The sequence below is a fragment of the Mustelus asterias genome, chromosome 17 (genome assembly GCF_964213995.1).
Source record: "Mustelus asterias chromosome 17, sMusAst1.hap1.1, whole genome shotgun sequence".
Taxonomy (NCBI): domain Eukaryota; kingdom Metazoa; phylum Chordata; class Chondrichthyes; order Carcharhiniformes; family Triakidae; genus Mustelus; species Mustelus asterias.
In genome coordinates, this window is record NC_135817.1 from 14,771,924 (window position 1) to 14,798,215 (window position 26,292).

The following is a 26,292-nucleotide window of genomic DNA, read 5'->3' on the forward strand; positions in this document are numbered from 1 at the left end:
AAATCATATTCAATCAAAACAAAATAGGTCAAATAGAACATAGAACATAGAAAAGCTACAGCACAAACAGGCCCTTTGGCCCACAAGTTGCGCCGAACATGTCCCTACCTACTAGGCTTACCTATAACCCTCTATCTTACTAACTTCCATGAACTTATCCAAAAGAGTCTTAAAAGACCCTATCGCATCCGCCTCCACCACCACTACCGGCAGCCAATTCCACGCACCCACCACCCTCTGAGTGAAAAACTTACCCCTACCATCTCCTCTGTAACTACTCCCCAGCACCCTAAACCTGTGACCTCTTGTGGCAACCATTCAAGTCCTGGGTAAAAGCCTCTGTGAATCCACTCTATCAATACCTCTCAACATCTTATACACCTCTATCAGGTCACCTCTCATCCTTCGCTTCTCCAAGGAGAAATGACCTAGTTCTCTCAACCTATCCTCATAAGGCATGCCATCTAATATATATTATCCTAAATATTTAGGATAATGCTCTGTGATCCAGTCCATACCTTTGGATGTATAAAACAGCTAATCAATAAATACACTGTGTCACCGTAATTCATGTCACTGGGATTAGTGAGCTTTCAGGTGTGTGTAAAATGTATTTAGACACTAAAATACAATTATAATATTAAGAACAAAGAACAAAGAACAGTACAGCACAGGAAACAGGCCCTTCGGCCCTCCAAGCCTGTGCCGCTCCTTGGTCCAACTAGACCAATCGTTTGTATCCCTCCATTCCCAGGCTGCTCATGTGACTACCCAGGTCAGTCTTAAACGATGTCAGCGTGCCTGCCTCCACCACCCTACTTGGCAGCGCATTCCAGGCCCCCACCACCCTCTATGTAAAAAACGTCCCTATAATATCTGAGTTATACTTCGCCCCTCTCACCTTGAGCCCGTGACCCCTCGTGAACGTCACTTCTGATCTGGGAAAAAGCTTCCCACCGTTCACCCTATCTATCCCCTTCATAATCTTGTACACCTCTATTAGATCTCCCCTCATTCTCCGTCTTTCCAGGGAGAACAACCTCAGTTTACCCAATCTCTCCTCATAGCTAAGACCCTCCATACCAGGCAACATCCTGGTAAACCTTCTCTGCACTCTCTCTAACGCCTCCACGTCCTTCTGGTAGTGCGGCGACCAGAACTGGACGCAGTACTCCAAATGTGGCCTAACCAGCGTTCTATACAGCTGCATCATCAGACTCCAGCTTTTATACTCTATTAGAAATCTGATGAATGCATTTACCTATGAGCTTTTGTGCAGTGTCACATTGGTGAGTTGGAAAGGTATTACCCAATGTGGAAATGGACCAAACAGGCCAGCAAGGTGTCAGTCTCACTCTGCACAGAGCTTGCTGATCTCAATGGGCCAGTAATTAGAGTTATTACATTTAGTATTGGACATGGAACTCAACTCAAAACATTTACAAGGAAACTTTTATATTGCTTTTCATCTAATATTAAATGGGGCGTAACCTTCCAGCTGTCTAGCAAAGTAGATTGGTGGGAATAGCACTTAATGCTCTTTTCTTGTATAAACACCCGGGTGCAATAAGAGAACAAATAAAACATCCTGACATTCTCTGGGCTGTGAAGGTAACCAGCCAGTGGATTGTTGGATTGCTTCATCGAGTGTTTCATGTTCCAGTATATTGGGGATTCTCATCTCCATGTAGCCAATGCTGTGGCTCCAGGATTTGGGCCGGAATTCTCCCAAAAAATTTCTGAGTGTCTATTTCGCAGGAAAACTGGAGTCATTCATGCTGGATTTTTCAGTGGGCATTCACACTAGAATCTCCCACACTCTGTGCAATGCAGAGGCCAACAGCGTGAATACCATTAGATTTCAGGAAGCGGGGCCTATTCCCATCCAGGAGGCTGAAACCAGCCGGCCTCTAAGCAGTGGCCCCGAATTGTCAGCCTCCTCTTTGCTGGCCAGCTCGACTGCAGGCCAGCCCGGGACCCTAGCAGGGCTGCTCCCCCAATCTCCCCACGGCCCGATCGCGCCCCCCCCCCCGATCATTCCTGGGCCAGCATTGCCGCCTCCCCCACCGTCCCCATCCCCGTCCCAGACGGTCCCGATCTCCAGCCCCTCCTCCCACAGTTCTGCCCCACTAGGCTCCATCCCCTTGGCATGCCAGATGCCTGATGGGCACTTTGCCCCTTGGGCAGTGCCAGGGGCATAGGCTGGCACTGCCACGGTGCCCAAGCCCAGGGGGCACCACATCCCCCCGCGCCATCTAGCGGGGTAAGGCCGCTAGTTCTGTTAGTGGGGAACTAATGTAATCCCCACTACAGTGAAACACTCTGGCGGGGTGGGAGATGCTAGTGGGCCTGGAGAATTCAGTCCTTGGTCCGCTAATTATACTTAAATTATATTAAAACAGATTAAAATTACTTACCTGTCCTCCCACCGGTTTCCAGCGCAGATCTGACGGTGCCAGAAATCGGGTGCTGGGAGATACGCTCGTGGTGGGAATGCATGCATGAATCCCGCCTGGCTGCGAGATTCTCCCACTTGGCAGCGCTAGAAAATTAGAATGGTGGGGTGGGAGAATCGACTCCTTGATTTCTCCCTGAAGTTCCAATATCAGGCACTCGGAGCCTAAAACAACCCCAGGGTTGTTAAGCTGAACTGGGATTTGGACCCTTTGAACCGCCACACTCTCATTCCAGGTCCGCTGCACTCCTAGTTCCCCCTTCTCGTGCTCTTCTCAGCGCCACTCTCCCAGGTCTCAGTCCTGGGTTTTTTCTTAACTTTTCTCAGGCACCTGTGGCATGCAGCACCCTTATAAGCTTCCCATGGCACACCAGTGTGCTGCGGCACAGTGGTTGGGAACCACTGATCCAGGCCTTGGTGTACAGGGAATAATTCAAAATTTGCAGACCATATAAAGCTTGGAAACATTGAAAATTTTCAGGAGGACAATGTAGAACTTCAAAAGGACATAGACAAGTTAGTGGAGTGGGTAGATAGGAGGCAGTGAAGTTCAATGCAAAGAAAAGTGAAAGTCTAAAGTTTATTTATTAGTGACCCAAGCCAGGAATTGAACCTGGTTCCCTGGCGCTGTGAGGCAGCAGTGCTAACCATGAAATGATACATTTTGGTAGGAAGAATACAGAGACACTGTATGAAGGGTACTACTCTAATAGGAGTGAAGGAGCAGAGGGACCTGGGTGTAAATGTGCACAAGACACTAAAGGTGACAGTACAGGTTGAGAGAGCAGTTAGTAAAGCAGACCATCCTAGGCTTTATTAATAGGGGAATAGAGTACAAGAGTTTATGTTGAGTTGTACAAGACACTAGTTTGATCTTGGCTAGAGTATCGAGCCTAGTTCTGGGCACATTTTAGGAAAGATATAGTGGCTTTACAGAGGGTGCAGAAACAATTCATGAGAATGATTCCAGGAATGAGGATCCTCAGTTATGAAGATAGATTGGAGAAATTGGTATTGTTTTCCTTAGTGAAACGAAAGCTGAGAGAAGATTTGATAGCAGTGGGAGTGGTTTTGCCAGGGGGGGAGATCATGTCCAACAAATTTGATTGAATATTTTGAGGAGGAGATTAGGTGTGTAGCTGAGGGCAGTGCAGTTGATGTAGTCTATATGGACTTCAGTAAGGCTTTTGACAAGGTGCCACATGGGAGACTTATCAAGAAGTCACCACTGAAAAATGGAGGTCGGTCACCAGTGGAGTGCCCCAGGGATCTGTTCTGGGATCCTTGCTGTTTGTCATTTTCATAAATGACCTGGATGAGGAAGTGGAGGGATGGGTTGGTAAGTTTGCCGACGACACGAAGGTTGGTGGGGTTGTGGATAGTCTGGAGGGATGTCAGAAGTTACAGAGGGACATAGATAGGATGCAAGACTGGGCGGAGAAGTGGCAGATGGACTTCAACCCAGATAAATGCGTAGTGGTCCATTTTGGCAGGTCAAATGGGATGAAGGAGTACAATATAAAGGGAAAGACTCTTAGTACTGTAGAGGATCAGAAGGACCTTGGGGTCCAGGTCTATAGGTCTCTAAAATCGGCCCTGCAGGTAGAGGTGGTGGTTAAGAAGGCGTATGGTGTGCTGGCCTTTATCAATCGAGGGATTGAGTTCAGGAGTCCGGGGATAATGATGCAACTATATAAGACCCTCGTCAGACCCCACTTGGAGTACTGTGCTCAGTTCTGGTCGCCTCATTACAGGAAGGATGTGGAAAAGATTGAAAGGGTGCAGAGGAGATTTACAAGGATGTTGCCTGGATTGAGTGGCATGCCTTATGAGGATAGGCTGAGGAAGCTCGGTCTTTTCTCCTTGGAGAGACGTAGGATGAGAGGAGACCTAATAGAGGTATATAAGATGTTGAGAGGCATAGATCGGGTGGACTCTCCGAGGCTTTTTCCCAGGGTGGAAATGGCTGCTACGAGAGGACACAGGTTTAAGGTGCTGGGGGGTAGGTACAGGGGAAATGTTAGGGGGAAGTTTTTCACACAGAGGGTGGTGGGCGAGTGGAATCGGCTGCCGTCAGTGGTGGTGGAGGCAAACTCAATAGGGTCTTTTAAGAGACTCCTGGATGAGTACATGGGACTTAATAGGATGGAGGGTTATAGGTAGGTCTAGAAGGTAGGGATATGTTCGGCACAACTTGTGGGGCCGAAGGGCCTGTTTTGTGCTGTAGTTTTTCTATGTTTCTATGTTTCTAAGTAAGAGCCCATGGGATCCAGGACAATTGGTAAATTGGATCCAAAATTGGCTTAGTGGCAGGAGGCAGAGGGTGATGATCGAAAGTTGTTTTTGTGACTGGAAGCCTGTGTTGGATCGGTGCTGGATCCCTTACTGTGTACATTGTAGTGCAGTGTACATTAATGACCTTGTTAGCGGACAACAAATTTATGAAGTTATGTATATAATACGAAACAGGCCAAACTGTAGTCAGAACCCCTCCATTAAAGATTAAAAGGGACAGATCCAGACAAACAGGCAAAGGCATGCTTTTAAAATGCAAACAAGGTCTCACACACAAAAGGGGGGCCAGACAGGGTGGCACCAAAGGAAACTCATCGAATCAAATCAGCACCACTGACCTAATCAAGTGATCACAGTAAGAAGTTTAACAACACCAGGTTAAAGTCCAACAGGTTTATTTGGTAGCAAAAGCCACACAAGCTTTCGGAGCTCTTAGCCCCTTCTTCAGGTGAGTGGGAACTCTGTTCACAAACAGAGCTTATAAAGACACAGACTCAAATTACATGAATAATGGTTGGAATGCGAATACTTACAACTAATCAAGTCTTAAAGGTACAAACAATGTGAGTGGAGAGAGCATCAAGACAGGCTAAAAAGATGTGTATTGTCTCCAGACAAGACAGCCAGTGAAACTCTGCAGGTCCACGCAACTGTGGGAGTTACAAATAGTGTGACATGAACCCAATATCCCGGTTGAGGCCGTCCTTGTGTGTGCGGAACTTGGCTATCAGTTTCTGCTCAGCGACTCTGCGCTGTCGTGTGTCGCGAAGGCCGCCTTGGAGAACGCTTACCCGAATATCAGAGGCCGAATGCCCGTGACCACTGAAGTGCTCCCCAACAGGAAGAAAACAGTCTTGCCTGGCCTTGCCTGGAATTCGCATTCCAACCATTATTCATGTAATTTGAGTCTGTGTCTTTATATGCTCTGTTTGTGAACAGAGTTCCCACTCACCTGAAGAAGGGGCTAAGAGCTCCGAAAACTTGTGTGGCTTTTGCTACCAAATAAACCTGTTGGACTTTAACCTGGTGTTGTTAAACTTCTTACTGTGTTTACCCCAGTCCAACGCCGGCATCTCCACATTATGACTAATCAAGTGATATCAGGAAGCCTTCTTAGCCTCAAAAGACTTCCTGAGATCAGCCAAACACCCATTGTTCAAGAAACCCCGGGGAGATTCTAGTCCATTGATAAACCCATCGGACAGAAACGATTACCATACCTAAACATTGATACTGTACTTAAAACATCAAACAGAATGGTCAGAGTCAAATACTGTGAACAAAACATTAACATTTGAATCATACAACGTGTCAAAGTTCGAGTATGACTGCAGCCCATTGCGGCGGGCTTCAGAGTACCTTCGGGACTGTTATTGTGTGTGTGTCCTGATTGTACCTCCGTTGACGTAAAGCAATAAAGCTGTGCCATTGTTGAACCCGACTCTGGGTCCGTAGTGGTCGTGTTCGCCCACTCGCGCTAACAATTGGGGGCTCGTCCGGGATCGTGACCGTCGCTGGAACATCGTCTCTGGGCACTGGGTGAGTATCTTTACTCATTTAAATCCGCGGGCATTCCCAGTGTCAGAGCGGTGTTCCACGGCTGCCGCGATCTGAACTTGTGAACAGAGTCTGTTCAATAAACTGCACGGTAGGGTAGGTTCTTTTTGGGCGGGCGAGTGGGGTCGCGAACTGTGATTGATTGTGTTGCCATTACATTCCGTGTACCCCTGACGATGAACCCGACCATGAACTAACTGACCTATAGGTACCTGACAGGACAGAGTTTGAGAATAGTAGAAGCCAGGAGGACGTCCAGGTTTGGGCCACTGTGATCGGGCTCTCGGAGTTCGGTACAAGTCCGGGCGCTGCAAGTCGGGTAGGACCTCTGCAGGCATGAAAGGTTCGGGCCACTGGGGGCAGAATCCACGAGGAGTCTGCTACATGTCCGGGTGCTACTAAGTCTGGAGCCTCTGTGAGTGCCTCGACCACTACATGCAGGAGACCTCTGGTAGCGCAAAAGAACGGCTATAAGCCGGGGGAACTCCTATCTGCGGTCCATTCCACGCCTGTCCGCACCCAGGTCAGGGTGATCCCGAGGAGATAGGGAAAACGGTGAGCCTCTGAGGATTGACTTAGCGATAGGAGTCGGCAAGGAAAGGGTGGCCCCGGCCCCTGTAGTCGTGGTCAGAGCTCACCTGCCTCTGTGCGCGGTAATCTCCCCGCTACACGCAGGACGGGCTCTGCGTGTTGCTGATGAAAGTTTAAACACACTGACAGTGGGAACACCAAACCAGTAACCTCAGAGATACCCACACAAGTATCTGTGAGAAGCACCAGAGCCAGGACGAGCACACCACCGGTCTCAGTAAGAATCAGCACCATGGATAGCGAGGGCATCACTTTTGAATGGGGGCTGGAAGGGTCCCTCACCCGCTATCTAGCAGACAAAAATAAGACACTAATTAAAAGCATGATCAAAGCAGGGTGGAAACCCCAAGACCCACTTGAAAACCAACGGGAATGGTGGGCGAAAGAAAAGAGGAATAAAGATGATAAGGCTTGGATCCTGATATTAAAAGCCCACATCACTCTAGCAGGGCGAGTTCATAAATATGTTCAGGACAAGCAAGAACAGTCCGCACAGCGAAAGCGCGCCGCTGTGATGGCTGCTAACCCCGTGCTGCCAGCACTGTCCCACTTCTCACATGAATCTCCAAGTGAGGAGTGTCCCGATTGGGAATGCTTAATGGATGAAACGGGCGCACTGTGCCCGACAGGGGGAACCTCCCGTTGACCACCGACCCCCTGCCCCAGGATGCTATGGCAGCTCCCTTAAAGATCGAATGCGTTCCTGGGGGACAAGGGAGAGAGTGGCGAGGGTGGCAGACCCAGATTAAAATGATCTATGTGTCACTCACACCGGGAGACACAATGAAATTATTAGAGAAACTCCTGATCCTCCAGCCCAGACACAGTAATGCGATCTTCTGGCAGAAGATTAAGGAAATGCAAATATGTCACAATCTACACAATCAGGACATAGCAGGGCTCGTAAGAGCCAAAATGCCAGAAAATTATTGGACCCGGCTCAGGCAGTGCACCAGAATGGGTCCTGGTGTGCAAACCTGGATGAGAGTCACCGAGAGCAGGATCAGGCCCTGGCAGACTTTAAAAATGATATCGTCCAGGCCATGGGGCAGGTTCCCGTGAGCTGGGGCGCAATAGTAGGGGTAGCGCAGGGGAAGGAGGAAGGGGCCCAGGAATATGGGCGACGGAAATTTGATGCCTTTATGGCCCGTGGAGGAATGCCTGATGCAGATAGGCAGAACCCCGCATTCCTCCAGTTATATAGGGATGGACTGAGCCGGGCGCATCAAGCAGTTCTGAAAACCGGGTTGGTAAATTTCAACACTTTTGATGAGCTAGAAAACTGGGCCATCACTGTAGACAACCAACAAAGGAAGATCCAAAGTGCCAGGGAAGGGGTATCCGCCCTAGGAACCGACAGAGGGAGCTGCTACAGGTGTGGGGAACCTGGCCATTATAAAAAAGATTGCCGAGCTCGGGCGCCCCATCCCTCCCATACATGCCGCAATTGCGGCAAATTTGGACATGGTGAGTCAGTCTGTCGTAGCAAGAAGTTCTCAAGGAGGGAGAGAACGCACCCCAAACACGACCAAACCCTGGCAAGCGCCCCTGACACAAGGGAGGGCGAAGTCGTCTCCGATATTGCGCACCTCAGCCACCAGCAGCTGCTGGATATTATACAAACTCTAGCGGCACAGAAGTCCGCATGAGTGGCATCGGCCCCCACCCTGGGAACGGACCCCCGTATTTGGGTTAATGCATCATTAGGGGGCCGGCGATGCAAACTATTAATAGATACGGGGGCTTCGATATCCCTCACTAACATGGCACTACCCACCACCCACCGTTCCATAGTACTGGTAGGGGTAGGGGGAGATAGGACTACAGTATACCAAAGCGAAACAGTCCTACTTGAGATAGAAGGAATCCTACTCCCTGTACACTTCTGGGTGGGCCCAAACCAAGAGGGAACAATCTTGGGGATAGATCTCCTAGGAGAGTTAGGAGCAGTGGTGGATGCTTTTAATAAGCGCCTGCTGTGGACTGCAAGAAAGGAACATAAAAGCGGGATTCAGGGATACTGGGTCCCCAATAAAAACGTAGCAGCCATAAGTATGGGAGCCCCTACTCACACGACCCGAGACTGGGGAAAGGAAGGACTAGTGGGGCTCCTGTGCCAATCATTACCCCGAATCTGGATGCCTTCTTTGTCCATACAGCGGAGGTCAGAATAACAACTTTTATTTTTGGCACAAAGGAGTCGTGCGCCAACCGTGGCACGGATGTATATATGTATATAGGAATATAAACATGAATAGATAAATAGATTAAGTTAGTCATTTGATATCAATCTAACGTCTGGTGGCCACCAGGTTTTATATACCCTCCCCCAACCCCCTCTCCAGGACCATGTGGACCACTTGGAGGATGATCCTCACGGCGACCTTCCTGACGGGTATTGCACCCAAAGAACACCCCATCTACCCGCGATTCCACGGGGTAACCTTCAACACATCCGAGGCACTGTGTGTGCCAGCTGAACCAAACCCTATGGACAATAGAGCTTATTTTAATGCATGGCTACAAGTTTACCCGGGCATCAACGAGATCTGCTTCACTTGCACCTTAGAAGGACTCTGAACATGCATTCAATGACAGGACCTTCGGAACAGAAACAACTGCACTTTCGGGACCATCTGCGCCCTCCCCGACAACCCACTGGTTACACTACCACAAAACCGGACATGGACATTTGCGGCTATTACGGACTTGTTGAGGCTCCCGCAGTCTCACTGTGTGCACGCTTTGCGCCGCTTCCAACGCGGGCCCCCATGACTACAACACCCGAAATCTTACCCTGTCCCTTGCAAAGCAAGGGACCGGAGGGAGGACTGGTGTTGTGGAACGAGGGGGAGATTGTATATGATAATGTGAAACATGAGGTCGTACCTGTCCTGATTGATATTTCAGGAATTCAGGTGCCAGAGTATTGCTCGGAGCAGACACAAAACTTGTACCGAATGTTGGGAAGGGAGACCATAAAACGGGCCATTGACTCAATGGGGGCTACACATTACAGGGGAAACACAAACAGGAATAAAAGGGACATTGTCAATGACGTATTCACGGGGTTAAACACAGGATCCACAGTGGTTAACTCCATTGACATCCAGGGCCTTAACAACAAAATTGAACAACTAAAGGGGTGATGAAGAACATCTTACGGCCGTCACTAGACCAACCGGCTGAGCAAACCTTTCTAGGGGAAGCGGGCGCCCACATCCAATTAGATGGGATTGCAGTACTAGAAGCGCACGCCCGGACCATTAACCGTCTCATAGACAGGGAGAGGGAGGACACTGCCCGGGTACAACAGGGACAGCTATGCCATGTGTATGTTCAGTGGATGGTAGCACAAGTACGACACAATCTGGACCAGGTACACAGGGGGGAGGTGCCCGACTGGATCGACAGCGCCCAGCTAGCGCAACTCGCAGATCAGAAGGGGGTGCTGGATGACCGGACCCTGAAAGGGATGACACGGGTGTATCCAGTGATCCCCGACTGTGAGGTTAGTGAGGGCACCGGGATAGGAATGGTTCTGTTGGTTCCAACAGTCACACAGGACGCAATGCCTCCCTCCCCTACCACATAATCGAAACCACGGCCATCTCCAGGCATGGTATAATGTCCAGTGTCTTTCTCGCAGGGTGCAAACAGCGGGGAGAGATCACCATCTGTCCTCACCCACTGAGACAAGGAGAGGCAGCAGAATGTGGGTTTAACCGGACACAGGACTGCACCCTAGAAATTACACCCATAGATCCACACTTCTCCTGGGCAGGATACGGGGGACGGGCTAGATACTGTGTGGCCACCACACATACATCATTTATATACAATGGACGAACATGCCCAATCCCCAACCCAAACTTCTGTTTCACCCCGCGCAGACCAGTCACTGTAGGTCAGGCTCACATCACCAATATCCGAAATAGACAGACAGTAACTTTTAATGCGGTTATACCATCAGCTACAATCACATATCCGGACGGAGTGTCCTACTTTGAGTTGGAGCTCCCTTAGGACTTCAGTCAGGTGTGGGGTGGGGGCTTGCTCAGGTTCCTGATAGCCTTTTAAGTTATCCTTTAGAGGGTCCGTGGCATTAAAAGTTACTGTCCGTCTATTTCGGATATTGGTGATGTGAGCCTGACCTATAGTGACTGGTCTGCGCGGGGTGAAACAGAAGTTTGGGTTGGGGATTGGGCATGTTCGTCCATTGTATATAAATGATGTACGTGTGGTGGCCGCACAGTATCTACCCCGTCCCCCGTATCCTACCCAGGAGAAGTGTGGATCTATGGGTGTAATTTCTAGGGTGCAGTCCTGTGTCCGGTTAAACCCACATTCTGCTGCCTCTCCTTGTCTCAGTGGGTGAGGACAGATGGTGATCTCTCCCCGCTGCGAGAGAGACACTGGACATTATACCATGCCTGGAGATGGCCGTGGTTTCGAGAGCAGGACACCAAAACGGCATTACAAAGCCAAACATGGGCACAGAAGGTGTGGGACTGGGGTCTAAATGTAAACATTCACCCCTGGATCCGAATCATTTCACATACACTGGTTGTCATCCAACTCATCTTAGCACTTTCCTGGGGAGTAGCGACATGCTACACATACCGCCAGCAGAAGAAAACAAAATCACGTAAAAACTTAGTTAGGACAATTGGCGTGGTCGGACAGTTAACAAATCGGGAGGATTACTCCCGCATACACTTAATTTGACAAACCTCGGGGCTCCCCTAAACTGCATGACTGCAGCGTGCAAATGCAGGGAGCACCGGACACAAAATATGTTAAAGGGGAAAATCGGTCTGAGGGAGGCGAGACAAGTCCGCTCCCGACCGACAGGGGGGAACTGTTGGTGGACAACAAATTTATGAAGTTACGTATATAATATGAAACAGGCCAAACTGCAGTCAGAACCCCTCCATTAAAGATTAAAAGGGACAGATCCAGACAAACAGGCAAAGGCATGCTTTTAAAATGCAAATAAGGTCTAACACACAAAAGGGGGCCAGACAGGGTGGCACCAAAGGAAACTCATCTAGAACAAAGAACAATACAGCACAGGAACAGGCCCTTCGGCCCTCCAAGCCCGTGCCGCTCCCTGGTCCAAACTAGACCATTCTTTAGTATCCCTCCATTCCCACTCCGTTCATATGGCTATCTAGATAAGTCTTAAACGTTCCCAGTGTGTCCGCCTCCACCACCTTGCCTGGCAGCGCATTCCAGGCCCCCACCACCCTCTGTGTAAAATATGTCCTTCTGATATCTGTGTTAAACCTCCCCCCCTTCACCTTGAACCTATGACCCCTCGTGAACATCACCACCGACCTGGGGAAAACCTTCCCACCGTTCACCCTATCTATGCCTTTCATAATTTTATACACCTCTATTAAGTCTCCCCTCATCCTCCGTCTTTCCAGGGAGAACAACCCCAGTTTACCCAATCTCCCCTCATAACTAAGCCCCTCCATACCAGGCAACATCCTGGTAAACCTCCTCTGTACACTCTCCAAAGCCTCCATGTCCTTCTGGTAGTGTGGCGACCAGAACTGGACGCAGTATTCCAAATGTGGCCGAACCAACGTTCTATACATCTGCAACATCAGACCCCAACTTTTATACTCTATGCCCCGTCCTATAAAGGCAAGCATGCCATATGCCTTCTTCACCACCTTCTCCACCTGTGACGTCACCTGTGGACTTGCACACCCAGGTCCCTCTGCGTACCTACACCCTTTATGGTTCTGCCATTTATCGTATAGCTCCTCCCTACATTATTTCTACCAAAATGCATCACTTCGCATTTATCAGGATTGAACTCCATCTGCCATTTCTTTGCCCAAATTTCCAGCCTATCTATATCCTTCTGTAGCTTCTGACAATGCTCCTCACTATCTGCAAGTCCTGCCAATTTTGTGTCGCCCGCAAACTTACTGATCACCCCAGTTACACCTTCTTCCAGATCGTTTATATAAATCACAAACAGCAGAGGTCCTAATACAGAGCCCTGCGGAACACCACTAGTCACAGGCCTCCAGCCGGAAAAAGACCCTTCCACTACCACCCTCTGTCTTCTGTGACCAAGCCAGTTCTCCACCCATCTAGCCACCTCCCCCTTTATCCCATGAGATCCAACCTTTTTCACCAGCCTACCATGAGGGACTTTGTCAAACGCTTTACTAAAGTCCATATAGACGACATCCACGGCCCTTCCCTCGTCAACCATTCTGGTCACTTCTTCAAAACCTCCACCAGGTTAGTGAGGCATGACCTCCCTCTCACAAAACCATGCTGACTATCGTTAATAAGTTTATTCCTTTCTAAATGCGCATACATCCTATCTCTAAGAATCTTCTCCAACAACTTCCCCACCACGGACGTCAAGCTCACCGGCCTATAATTACCCGGGTTATCCTTCCTACCCTTCTTAAATAACGGGACCACATTAGCTATCCTCCAATCCTCTGGGACCTCACCTGCGTCCAGTGACGAGACAAAGATTTGCGTCAGAGGCCCAGCGATTTCATCTCTCGTCTCCCTGAGCAGCCTTGGATAGATTCCATCAGGCCCTGGGGATTTGTCAGTCTTTATATTCTCTAACAAACCTAACACTTCCTCCCTTGTAATGGAGATTTTCTCCAACGGTTCAACACTCCCCTCCGAGACACTCCCAGTCAACACTTCCCTCTCCTTTGTGAATACCGACGCAAAGTATTCATTTAGGATCTCCCCTACTTCTTTGGGCTCCAAGCATAATTCCCCACTTTTGTCCCTGAGAGGTCCGATTTTTTCCCTGACAACCCTTTTGTTCCTAACGTATGAATAAAATGCCTTGGGATTCTCCTTAATCCTGTCTGCCAAGGACATTTCGTGACCCCTTTTTGCCCTTCTAATTCCCCGTTTGAGTTCTTTCCTACTTTCTTTGTATTCCTCCAGAGCTCCCTCCTTTTTTAGCTGCCTGGACCTAACATACGCCTCTCTTTTCTTTTTGACCAGTCCCTCAATTTCCCTGGTTATCCACGGTTCTCGAATCCTACCCTTCCTATCCTTCTTTTTTACAGGCACATGCCTGTCCTGTAGCCCTAACAACTGTTCCTTAAAAGACTCCCACATGCCAGATGTGGATTTACCCTCAAACAGCCTCTCCCAATCAAGAGCTGCCAATTTCTGCCTAATCCCACTAAAGTTAGCCTTCCCCCAATCCAACACCTAATCAACCCAACATCTAATCAAATCAGCACCACTGACCTAATCAAGTGATATCAGGAAGCCTTCTTAGCCTCAAAAGACTTCCTGAGATCAGCCAAACACCCATTGTTCAAGAAACCCCGGGGAGATTCTAGTCCATTGATAAACCCATCGGACAGAAACGATTACCATACCTAAACATTGATACTGTACTTAAAACATCAAACAGAATGGTCAGAGTCAAATACTGTAAACAAAACATTAACATTTGAATCAGACAACGTGTCACTGTTCGAGTATAACTGCAGCCCATTGCGGCAGGCCTTCAGAGTACCTTTGGGACTGTTATTGTGTGTATGTCCTGATTGTACCTCTGTCGACGTAAAGCAATAAAGCTGTGCCATTGTTGAACCCGACTCTGGGTCCGTAGTGGTCGTATTCGCCCACTCGCGCTAACAACCTCGACAGGAATGTGGGGCTATGATCAGTAAATTCGCAGATTACACAAAAATACGTGGTGTGGTATTGTTATGAAGTTGCATATATAAGGTTAAAAATGTGGTGTTTGACAAATGTAAATATTGAAAAGAAATGCTGAAACCAAAAGAAGAAATCATATAGCATTGTCTCTTTAAAAAGTATGTGTCTTTCTGTGGATTCTAAACTGCAGCAGCAGGTTTGCAACATTTGTATCCAAAGCAGCAGTCAGGGTTCCAACAGAGCAAAACAGGCTTTTGAATTGAACCAACGAGTTTAAAGCAAGCATGCAGAGACACAGGACAAATGGAATTCAAATGTGGGGTTTATTGACAGCCTTAAGCCCCTCAGATTGCAGGAATACTGTGAGGTAATTCCAGGTATTTAAACCTGGACAAGGGGAAATAACTGTTAGAGTAAGTTTGCCACCTTTTTAATCAGAAGGAGGGAGAGGCAAGGCTCTCATATAGTATCCTTTGGTTTAATATATATATATTCTTTCAGAAAATCACTATTTAAAAAGAAAGAGATACCAACTCAGAAAGTGTTCCAGACAGAAGCATCAGAGGAAAGTTCATACTTCCAACATATGCCTGGTATTATCTTATTTGAGAGTGACAATATTCTATAAGGATCTATTTCATTATTCCTGAATGAGTCTTGTAATATTCGAACAGAATTCTACTGGGGAGTTTATTCAGTTAATTGTTTTAATAAGGTTGTCACCAGTTTTTAAATAAAGACCTGTTAATTGTTCATGATAGAGAGTGTCAGATCCTGCTTTAATTTACCAAAACCAGTAGCTTTCTACCACCTCACGCACATTTGTATAAGATTACGAGGCAAGGTATCCCTTTGGATGGTTCCAAAATCGCGTAGAGTGAAAAATCACCTCCGCGTCATAACAGTATATAGGAGAAAGTCCTTAGATTACAGGATGATATTGACAGGCTGGTCAGATGACCAGAACAGTGGCAAATGGAATTTAACCCTGAAAAATGTGAGGTGATGCATTTTGGGTGGACGAACAAGGCAAGGAAACACACAATGAACGTTAGGAAGTACAGAGAACCAATGGGATCTCGGGTGCAAGTCCAAAGATCCCTGAAGGCAGCAGGACAGTAAGATAAGTTTAACCATCCTGAAGGCAAAGGGGATACTTGCCTTTGTTAGCCAAGACACAGAATACAAGAGCAGGGAGGTTATGATAGAGCTGTATAAAATGCTCACGAGGCCACAGCTAAAGTAGTGTGTGCAGTTCTGGCTGCCAAACTGTAGGAAGGATATGATTGCACTAGAAAAGGTGCAACGACATTCATCAGGATGTTGCCTGGGATGGAGTGTTTCAGCTATAAGGAGAGGCTGGTTAAGCTGGGGTTGTTGTCCTTAGAACAGAGAAAGCTGAGGGGATCCCGATTGAGGTGTACAGCATAGGTAAGGAGAATAGGAATTAACTTTTCCCCATAAAAGAGGGGGCAATAACCAGGGGCTATAGATTTGTCAGGGGCATGGGATTTAGAGGGGATTTGATGAAAACTTTGGTGGGGCTCTGCTGCCTGAAAGGGTGGTACAAGTGGGAACCCTCACAACATTTAAGCAACATTTAGGTGAGCACTTGAAACTCCATATCATGCAAAGCTATGGACCAGGTGCTAGAAAGTGGGATTAGGGTATGTGCTTGATGGCCGCTGCAGACACAATGGGCTGAAGGGCCTCTGTCAGTGCTGTAAGACTCTATGAGGCATTGAAAATCATAAGGGGTCCAGACAGAGTAGATAGGGAGACACTTGTGAATGAGAAGACACTGAGCTACAAAGACAGAAAATACTGGAAAATCTCAGCAGGTCTGACAGCATCTGTGGAGAGAAAATAGAGCTAATGTTCCGAGTCAGGGTGACCCTTCGTCAGAGCTCAACCAGTTAAAGTAATTGGCAGAAGTAAACTCTTTCACACAATGAGTGGTTAATTCTCTGCCTGAGAATGTGCTAGAGGCAGGTTCAATCAAACCATTCAAAAGGGAATTATTATGATTATTTGTAAATAGTCAATTTGCAGTGTTCTGGGGAAAAAGCAGTACAATGGCAATAGAGATGCAAGGCTCATTCGGACAGAAAGTGCAAGACAATGGGCCTAATGGACTGTAACAATTCTGTGATTCTGGCTGCAACACTGCGCATGTGCTTGCCCGGCTGTTAGCCTTTGGCAATACTGCGCTTGTGCCGCCGAAACTCAGCGCCCGGTCGGGGGCGGGGTGATGACGGCTCGGCGGAAGTTGTCGCCGCAGGAAGGTCAGAGGTCAGCGCTTTGTTCGGACGCAGATTCCGAGGAGTCCAGCGGGCGGCAAGGCGGCGGCGGTCCAAGAGGAGGGGAACGAATTGTCGGAGCAGGCGTATCTCCTGAGGAGGAGAGTTTCCGGAGACGCTGTGAATCATAGCCGCTCACAGCAAGTTTCAGATTTGTTGATTATAATTGAATGAGTGGAGAGGTTTGCTCCCACCGCGAGGGGGAGGTCTCATTTCAAATCGCTTCAGTCCCAACCGTTAAACCTGGCTTCTCAGCAAGGCTGGCCTGCCCACTGAGCCTGCGCCACCGCTCGAGGCCCCCCGACGGTGCCGAGCGCACGCGCGGGATTGGAACTGCCCCCTGCATACGGGAACCGCCGACTTATCCCTTTGGGCCCATCATGCCTGAGCTGGACATCCAGAGTCCATACATTCTAATTCCATTTTCCAGCACCTGGTTTGTAGCCTTGTATACTGTGGCGTTTCAAGTGCTCATCTATATACTTAAATATTATAAGGGCTCACGCCTCTACCACCCTTACAAGCAATGAGTTCCAGATTCTCAACAATCTCTGAGTGAAAAGGTTTTACCTCAAATCCCCTTTAAATCTCCAGCCCATTACCTTAAATCTATGCCTCCTGATTATTGACCCCTCTACTAAGGCAAACTTACTTTCTACCCTTTATATGTCCCTCATAATTTTGTACATTTCAATCAGGTCCCACCTCAGCCTTCCTCCCTCCCCCCCGAGGCTGTTCCCCCCCTTTTCTTCCCCCGAGGCTGTTCCCCCCTTTTCTTCCCCCGAGGCTGTTCCCCCCTTTTCTTCCCCCGAGGCTGTTCCCCCCTTTTCTTCCCCCGAGGCTGTTCCCCCCTTTTCTTCCCCCGAGGCTGTTCCCCCCTTTTCTTCCCCCGAGGCCGTTCCCCCTTTTCTTCCCCCGAGGCCGTTCCCCCCTTTTCTTCCCCCGAGGCCGTTCCCCCCTTTTCTTCCCCCGAGGCCGTTCCCCCCTTTTCTTCCCCCGAGGCCGTTCCCCCCTTTTCTTCCCCCGAGGCCGTTCCCCCCTTTTCTTCCCCCGAGGCCGTTCCCCCCTTTTCTTCCCCCGAGGCCGTTCCCCCCTTTTCTTCCCCCGAGGCCGTTCCCTCCTTTTCTTCCCCCGAGGCCGTTCCCCCCTTTTCTTCCCCCGAGGCCGTTCCCCCCTTTTCTTCCCCCGAGGCCGTTCCCCCCTTTTCTTCCCCCGAGGCCGTTCCCCCCTTTTCTTCCCCCGAGGCCGTTCCCCCCTTTTCTTCCCCCGAGGCCGTTCCCCCCTTTTCTTCCCCCGAGGCCGTTCCCCCCTTTTCTTCCCCCGAGGCCGTTCCCCCCTTTTCTTCCCCCGAGGCCGTTCCCCCCTTTTCTTCCCCCGAGGCCGTTCCCCCCTTTTCTTCCCCCGAGGCCGTTCCCCCCTTTTCTTCCCCCGAGGCCGTTCCCCCCTTTTCTTCCCCCGAGGCCGTTCCCCCCTTTTCTTCCCCCGAGGCCGTTCCCCCCTTTTCTTCCCCCGAGGCCGTTCCCCCCTTTTCTTCCCCCGAGGCCGTTCCCCCCTTTTCTTCCCCCGAGGCCGTTCCCCCCTTTTCTTCCCCCGAGGCCGTTCCCCCCTTTTCTTCCCCCGAGGCCGTTCCCCCCTTTTCTTCCCCCGAGGCCGTTCCCCCCTTTTCTTCCCCCGAGGCCGTTCCCCCCTTTTCTTCCCCCGAGGCCGTTCCCCCCTTTTCTTCCCCCGAGGCCGTTCCCCCCTTTTCTTCCCCCGAGGCCGTTCCCCCCTTTTCTTCCCCCGAGGCCGTTCCCCCCTTTTCTTCCCCCGAGGCCGTTCCCCCCCTTTTCTTCCCCCGAGGCCGTTCCCCCCTTTTCTTCCCCCGAGGCCGTTCCCCCCTTTTCTTCCCCCGAGGCCGTTCCCCCCTTTTCTTCCCCGAGGCCGTTCCCCCCTTTTCTTCCCCCGAGGCCGTTCCCCCCTTTTCTTCCCCCGAGGCCGTTCCCCCCTTTTCTTCCCCCGAGGCCGTTCCCCCCTTTTCTTCCCCCGAGGCCGTTCCCCCCTTTTCTTCCCCCGAGGCCGTTCCCCCCTTTTCTTCCCCCGAGGCTGTTCCCCCCTCTCTTCCCTGCTGCCCAATCTGGGACTGTTCCCCCGTTTCATCACAATCTGACTCTTTCTCTCTCTCTCTCTCTCCTCCTCTCCCCCCCCCCACCCACCCACCAACCAACCAAATATTCAGCTGCCCCTTTGTTTTGCCCTGACTCATTGCCCTTGCCCGCAGTCCTCCTTTTCACTAGGTTCTGTTCCTCTCCCTGTTCTTGGCTTTAAAGTCCCCAGCAATTGCTGCCACCACCACTGCAACTGCTGTTGCTCTTGTTGCACTTTCTGAACTCGCACTGAATTCCTGTACTCTATCTATTGACAGAATTGTGTGAGGGATATGAAATGTTCTCAGTGATGTAAAATGTTCTGATGTGTATACATATATTTTTCATATTCACAGCTCGGAGGGTTGCTAATTACCTGGCAAAATGGTTCGATCAAGATCGAGGTCCCCACGCTGGAAGCATAGGTAAGCAAATCCTACACTTTGCAAAGGTGTCCATTAAGCTCTAATCCCGTAAGAGGACTTATAAAGCTGGTTACCTAAGCATGGAGTTGAGCTTTGGAAAACCTTTGGCACAGCAGTTCTAATGAGTTAGATGCAGGAAAATCCGCTGGTGAGTTGCTTTGTAAGTCAAAGACAATTCTGTGAAATAATGTCTGAAAATTTGACAGACATATATGAAGAAGATTTTGGTTATTTTGGAGCTAGTATTTGGTGTGAAGCTACTTCCAAATGAGGGTAAATCTTTTTTGGAAGAGATTACATTTACAGCTCTGCTTTGTTGACGCATCGTGGTGTATGAAAAGTGACAATTTTACATGCCTGTAATGATTGGATGGTTTGGCGAGATGTCTGAAATTGTGGATAAAATATTTTGAGGTTGTGTAAAGGATACTCATTGACAGAAGGGTTGTGAAGAATATTAGCTCTTGAATATTTGTACTTTGTTGTAGTACAGTTTGATTGCAATCGCCTCTAATTCAGTCGCTCAGGTAACTCGTAAATAAGCCAGCCTGAGGCAACAGTTTGTGAATGTAGATTGAACAGTTGACTCACATCTGTGTAACACTGTTCACCTTGTAGTTCTGTAGAAACTGTTCCAAAGTCACATATAAAGATAAAGTCACCATAGACCCAGGTGACCATAGACTGTTCTCCCCTTTTGAGGGGGAGAGCTGACTGGTGCTGATTTCACCTGAGGACCACACTTCAGGTGAGGAGCAAGGTTGAGAAGGCGGGGCCTTCATGAATAATCTCAGCCAGTACAGGAATTGAACCCACACTGGTGTCGCTTTGCATCACAAACCAGCTGTCCAGTCATCTGGCTAACCGACAGCCAATCTAATTGCTAAATATAACAGTTACGCGTTGTTTTGGTTCAGGTGACCTCTGTTTTATTTTAATGCTTATACCATGAGATTTGCGTGTATTTTGCTTTTCAAGTAAAAGTTTATTAGTCACAAGTAAGGCTTACATTAACACTGCAGTGAAGTTACTGTGAAACTCCCCTAGTCGCCACAGTCCAGCGCCTGTTCAGGTCAATGCACCTAACCAGCACATCTTTCAGAATGTGGGAGGAAACCAGAGCACCCGGAGGAAACCCACGCAGACACGGGAAGAACATGCAAACCACCCAGACAGTGACCCAAACCGGGAATCGAGCTCGGGTCCCTGGTGCTGAGAAGCAGCAGTGCTAACCACTTTGCTACCATGCCGCCCATCTACATTCATGAGTAGAAATTTGTGATGTTGCACATGTTAGATTCAGATGAAAAACTTGTGTGGAAACTCATCTTGTAATTCTCAATCACTTTACTTTGTATCGTGTATTCAAATAGTTGTTTTTCAGAATAGTTAAAGGTAAACCTAGTTTCTTCACTACAGCAGCACGCTTCCCAGAGGCAGAATCAAAGCAATTGCTGATCTAAGGAATGATATGGCAGGAGAGCTAACCAAAAATCTGGTTGGAAGGGGTGGGACTTAAAGCTGGTCTTAATGGAGGCGAGGAAGGTTGGAATTGGGAGTGTTCAGCCAATATGTGGTGAGGGAAATATGGTGCAAAATTAACCAGAGTAAGAGAAATATAGTTCATGGAAGGTTTTAAGGATGGAGATGTTCGGAAAAGTTTAAAACACAAGGTTTAAAACTTAAATTTAAGGCACCAAATGTCGATCAACAGGGTTGATGGATGATGGATCACAGGGACTTGATGTGGGATAAGATAGATCTGGCACTGTATAGGGATCATAGGAGGCCATCAGAGTATTGGAATGTCGAAATCTGACGAGCTTCAGCAATAGGAAGGACAGAGGTGGATAAACTTACAAAGATATAAATAAGTTGAGATGATGCAGTTAGAAGCTTAGCTTCAAGTTGAGTCAGGCAGTGACATTATAGGCACTCTGCCTAGTTCAACTTGAGGCAGTATTTGGAATCTGTGGAGAACAGAATGAAGTTTGTGAAGGGCTGAAGATAACAATCACAGGCGGTTATAGCATAGAAAGAGGTCATTCGGCCTGTTTTGTCAATGCTGGCTTTGTGAAGGAGCAATTCAACTTGTGCCTCTCCCCTGCCTTTTCTCCATAACCCTGCACATTCAACCTTTTCAGATAATAATTCAATTGTCTCTTGAATGTCTCTATTGAATCTTCCTGTACCACACTCTCAGGTAGTACAGATCCTAACCAATCGCTGTGTGAAAAAGTTTCTTCTCATATCTACATTGCTTCTTTTACCAATTTTCTTAAACCTGTCTTCTGGTTCTCCATTCTTTCAACGATGGGAACAGTTACTCCCTATCTACCCTGTCCAGACTTCTCATCCCTGGAACCATTCTTGAGAATTGTTTTTGCACCCTCTCCAATGTCTTCACCTCTTAGCTGAAGTGTGATAACCAAAACTGGATGTGAACTCCAATTGAGGCTAAAACAGTGTTCTGTACACATTTAACGTCCTTGTTTTTGTACTCTGTACCCCTATTATTAAAGCCCAGGATACTGTATGCTTCATCAACCAATCTCAACCTGTCCTGCCACCTTCAATTATATATGCCCTCAGTTCCCTGTGCTCTTCCAACTTAAGAATGACTTTATTTTCTCTATTTTATATAATCGCTTATTCTTTCTACCAAGATGAAATACTTCATGCCTCTGTATTAAGTTTCATCTGCCAAGTTATGACTTCAGTCATTTAATTTTTGAATTGAACAAATTTTGTCCAACTTCCCACTTTTTATGAGCATCAGTGTTGCAAGCTGGAGACAGTAGGCGTGCAGGTCTTGAGGTGTAGACTGCGATAGGTACAACTAGGTATTGTAAGCATATGTGAAAGCTGATTCCATGTCTGGATGATATCACCAAGGGACAGTTTCTAAAAGAGAAAGGTTCCAAGAGTAGATCCTTTAGCCATATTTCATGTTTCTTGTTAATCATAAATAAAAATCTCAAACAGCACCATGTGTTTCTTCTGCCACTTGACTGAATTTCTCTAGGATTTTTGCTAAATCCAGAGGTTGTTCCTTAACATCACCATGTGTCATTTTGGATCTCTGAAGAATTATCATTTGTGTAGAATACTTCTGGACTCTGGAGATAGGTGAACCTGCAAACAGAGCTATTCGCTGTCTAGAGTGAAGCTGTGGGAGGGAATGGTGTATCACATGTTTTTGTCTTAACATGTTTTTATTGGCCAATCAGGAGGAATTGACTTTTGATTTGATCTGACCTCTACAAAGCTACTTCTCCAGGTTACTATTCTTGAGAAGAGTCAAACTGGTTGTTGGCACTTGGTACTGTACCTTGGAAATATGTGGATGAGGTTGTTCATTATTTGAAGCTAGTGAACTCTCGATCGAGTTATGTGGCCCATCTAGCGAGGATTTGATCCGACTGTGCCTGCTATGTGCTGGTGAATCACCACTCATTGCTAGGATGCAAGTTTTTACCTTGGTTACTGGCACACCTCCATAATTTAAGCATTGTGCAATTTATTGTCATGGAATCCTACTGAGGGTGATTGTTTCCCTAGTGATGTGGGAATGATATGCTTTCAGTAAAGTCTAGTTTCTCCGAGAGGCTTGGCTAATTCCAGTGCAGTGTTGGTGGGGCTATGTGGTGGAAAATGTTTAAACAACAGGGTATAGCACCTTTTTGCTGCAGGAATCAGGCTTCATAGATCTGTCTTATGCCAACAATAGGAAAACAAGACTAAGGATTTGGAGGGGCCTTGCAGCTGTTAGCACTCGGTCTGAGCTTCATGCAGCACGCTTGAGACCCCAAATGCGCATCTTGCCACCACATTAATTATCACGACTCACAGTTTGGGAAGCCCTGATCTAGTAATCCCCCTCGATGTAGTCGTGTGAAGCTATATTCAAACAACAGATTTCAATTGGTACAACTTGAGATACTTGCTGCCCAACGTATCAGGGTGAGGGATACAAGATCACAAGGAATAGGAGCAGGAGTAGGCCATTCAGCACATCTGTCGTGGATTAACCCAAATAATGTGAGTACTCAAAATTTTTTAAGCTTTTTATTAAATTGCTAACGAGAACAGACACAGTGAACAGTGAATTTCACTATGGTGTTCTGTTGATTCGTACAGATAGTTAGCAGTTATAGTTAATTACAGCAAATGAGAAACGAGCAACTTTTTAATTCGTCATTTGCATACGTAGTCCACCAATCATAGCATAGCTTTTTGCTCTTATCCAATAGAAAACCATCTCCTTCATTAGCGTAATTATGTCAACATATCTTGTTATTTGGTAATTGTCATAGTAACTTGTCTTTATTTTCATCCTGTGTCCTAACCTGGAATACAGTGATTATGAAATTGACACAAGTTTAGATTAGTCTCTTATCCTGAGTACGTAAGCGCTGGCCTCACTGAAGGCCTAGTAGGCTAATAATCATTTTCCACGACTTAACAGAGTTGTTTGTCATAACTTAATTTCCACACATCAAGCCTGTTCCATCATTGGACATGTTCATGACTGATCTGATTGTGGTCTTAACTCCACTTTTCTGCATGTGTATGTCCCATCCCCATAACCCTTGATTCCCTAGTAGATCATAAATCTGCCTGACTCAGCCCTGAATATATTCAGTGACCCAGCCTCCACTGCTCTCTGGGGAAGAGAATTCCAAATATATAATAATTCTCTGAGAGTAGAAATTCCTCCTCCTCTGTTTTAAATGGGGGGCCCCTTATTTTTAAACTGTTCACCCTAATTCTAGATTTCCCCACAAGGGGAAATCTGAGAGAATGCTCTCAGCATCTACCCCATCAAGCTGCCTCAGAATCCTTTGTATTTTAATCAGATCACCTCTTTGCCTTCCTAACTCCAATGAGTATAGGCAAATCTGCTCAAACCTTCCCCATAAGACAACCTTTCATCCTGGGAATCAGCTCAGTGAACCTCCTGTCAGAGGCTTTCAATCCAAGTATACTCCTCCGAAGAGCAAAACTGTACGCAGCGCTCTAGGGTTGGTTTCACTTGTACAGTTGTAGCAAGACTTTCCCAACTTTTGTTTTCCGAGAGTCGGAATAAATGGGTGCTTTTCTGGTTGGCAGATGGTAACTAGTGGCATGCCGCAGGGATCGGTACTGGGGCCTCAACTATTTACCATTTATATAGACGATCTGGAAGAGGGGACTGAGTGTAGGGTAACAAAGTTTGCAGACGACACAAAGATAAGTGGAAAAGTGAATCGTGTGGAGGGTGTAGAAGGTCTGCAGAGAGATTTGGACAGGCTGAGTGAGTGGGCAAGGATCTGGCAGATGGAGTATAACGTTGACAAATGCGAGGGGGGGGGTTATATACTTTGGAGGAAATAATAGCAAATTGGATTATTATCTAAATGGAAAAAAATTACAACATGCTACTGTGCAAAGGGACGTGGGGATCCTTGTGCATGAGACGCAAAAACCCAGTCTGCAGGTGCAACAGGTGATCAAGAAGGCAAATGGGATGTTGGCCTATATCGCAAGGGGGATAGAATATAAAAGCAGAGATGTCTTGCTGCATCTGTACAGGGCATTGGTGAGGCCGCAGCTGGAATACTGTGTGCAGTATTGGTCCCCTTATTTGCGGAAGGATATATTGGCCTTGGAGGGAGTGCAGAGAAGGTTCACCAGGTTGATACCAGAGATGAGGGGTGTTGATTATGAGGAGAGACTGAGCAGATTGGGTTTGTACTCGTTGGAATTTAGAAGGCTGAGGGGGGATCTTATAGAGACCTATAAGATAATGAAGGGGCTGGATAGGGTAGAGGTGGAGAGATTCTTTCCACTTAGAAAGGAAGCTAGAACTAGAGGGCACAGCCTCAAAATAAAGGGGGGGTCAGTTTAGGACAGAGTTGAGGAGGAACTTCTCTCAGAGGGTGGTGAATTTCTGGAATTCTCTGGCCACTGAAGTGGTGGAGGCTACCTCGTTGAATATGTTTAAATCACGGATAGATGGATTCCTGATCGGTAAGGGAATTAGGGGTTATAGGGATCAGGCGGGTAAGTGGAACTGATCCACTTCAGATCAGCCATGATCTTATCGAATGGCGGGGCAGGCTCAAGGGGCTAGATGGCCTACTCCTGCTCCTATTTCTTATGTTCTTATGTTCTTTTGTATTTCACCCCTGCCCCTTGCAACATTCTATTTGCCTTTGTAATTACTTGCTGTGTGCTAACTTCTCATGTACACAGTGGTTAGCACTGCTGCCTCTCAGCACCAGAGACCCAAAGATTTTTTGATTTGATTTATTATTGTCACATGTATGCAGTGAAAAGTATTGTTTTTTGCAAGCTATACAAACAATGCATGCCGTTCATAGAGAAGGAAAGGAGAAAGTGCAGAATGTAGTGTTACAGTCATAGCTAGGGTGTAGAGAAAGATCAACTTAATGCGAGGTAGGTCCATTCAAAAGTCTGATGGCAGCATGGAAGGAGCTGTTCTTGAGTCGGTTAGTATGTGACTCGGACTTTTGTATCTTTTTCCCGATGGAAGCGGTGGGAGAGAGTATGTCCGGGGGTTCCGTAATTATGTTGGCTGCTTTTCCGAGGCAGCGGGAAGTGTAGACAGAGTCAATGGATGGGAGGCTGGTTTGCGTGATGGACTGGCTTCATTCAGACCCTTTGTAGTTACTTGTGGTCTTGGGCAGAGCAGGAGCCATACCAAGCTGTGATACAACCAGAAAGAATGCTTTCTATGGTTCATCTGTAAAAGTTGGTGAGAGTCATAGCAGACATGCCAAATTTCCTTAGTATTCTGAGAAAGTAAGTTGGTGGGCTTTCTTAACTATAGTGAGGGACCAGGACAAGTTGTTGGTGATCTG

General features: G+C 47.6%; 1 protein-coding gene across 2 annotated transcripts in view; it reads left to right on the top strand.

Annotated features, from left to right (window-relative positions):
* The first annotated feature begins 16,852 nt into the window (after positions 1 to 16,852).
* The window catches only part of LOC144506343 (BCLAF1 and THRAP3 family member 3), a 52,237-nt gene continuing 42,797 nt past the window's right edge, over positions 16,853 to 26,292 (top strand). Inside the window, exons 1-2 of one of the 2 annotated variants that reach the window (XM_078232318.1) lie at positions 16,853 to 17,018; positions 19,358 to 19,426. In XM_078232318.1, coding sequence (XP_078088444.1) covers positions 19,386 to 19,426 — 41 coding nt within the window. In that variant the 5' untranslated portion in view covers positions 16,853 to 17,018; positions 19,358 to 19,385. Of the gene's footprint in view, positions 17,023 to 19,357; positions 19,427 to 26,292 lie in introns of both variants that reach the window. The other variant, XM_078232321.1, reaches the window with a different exon arrangement.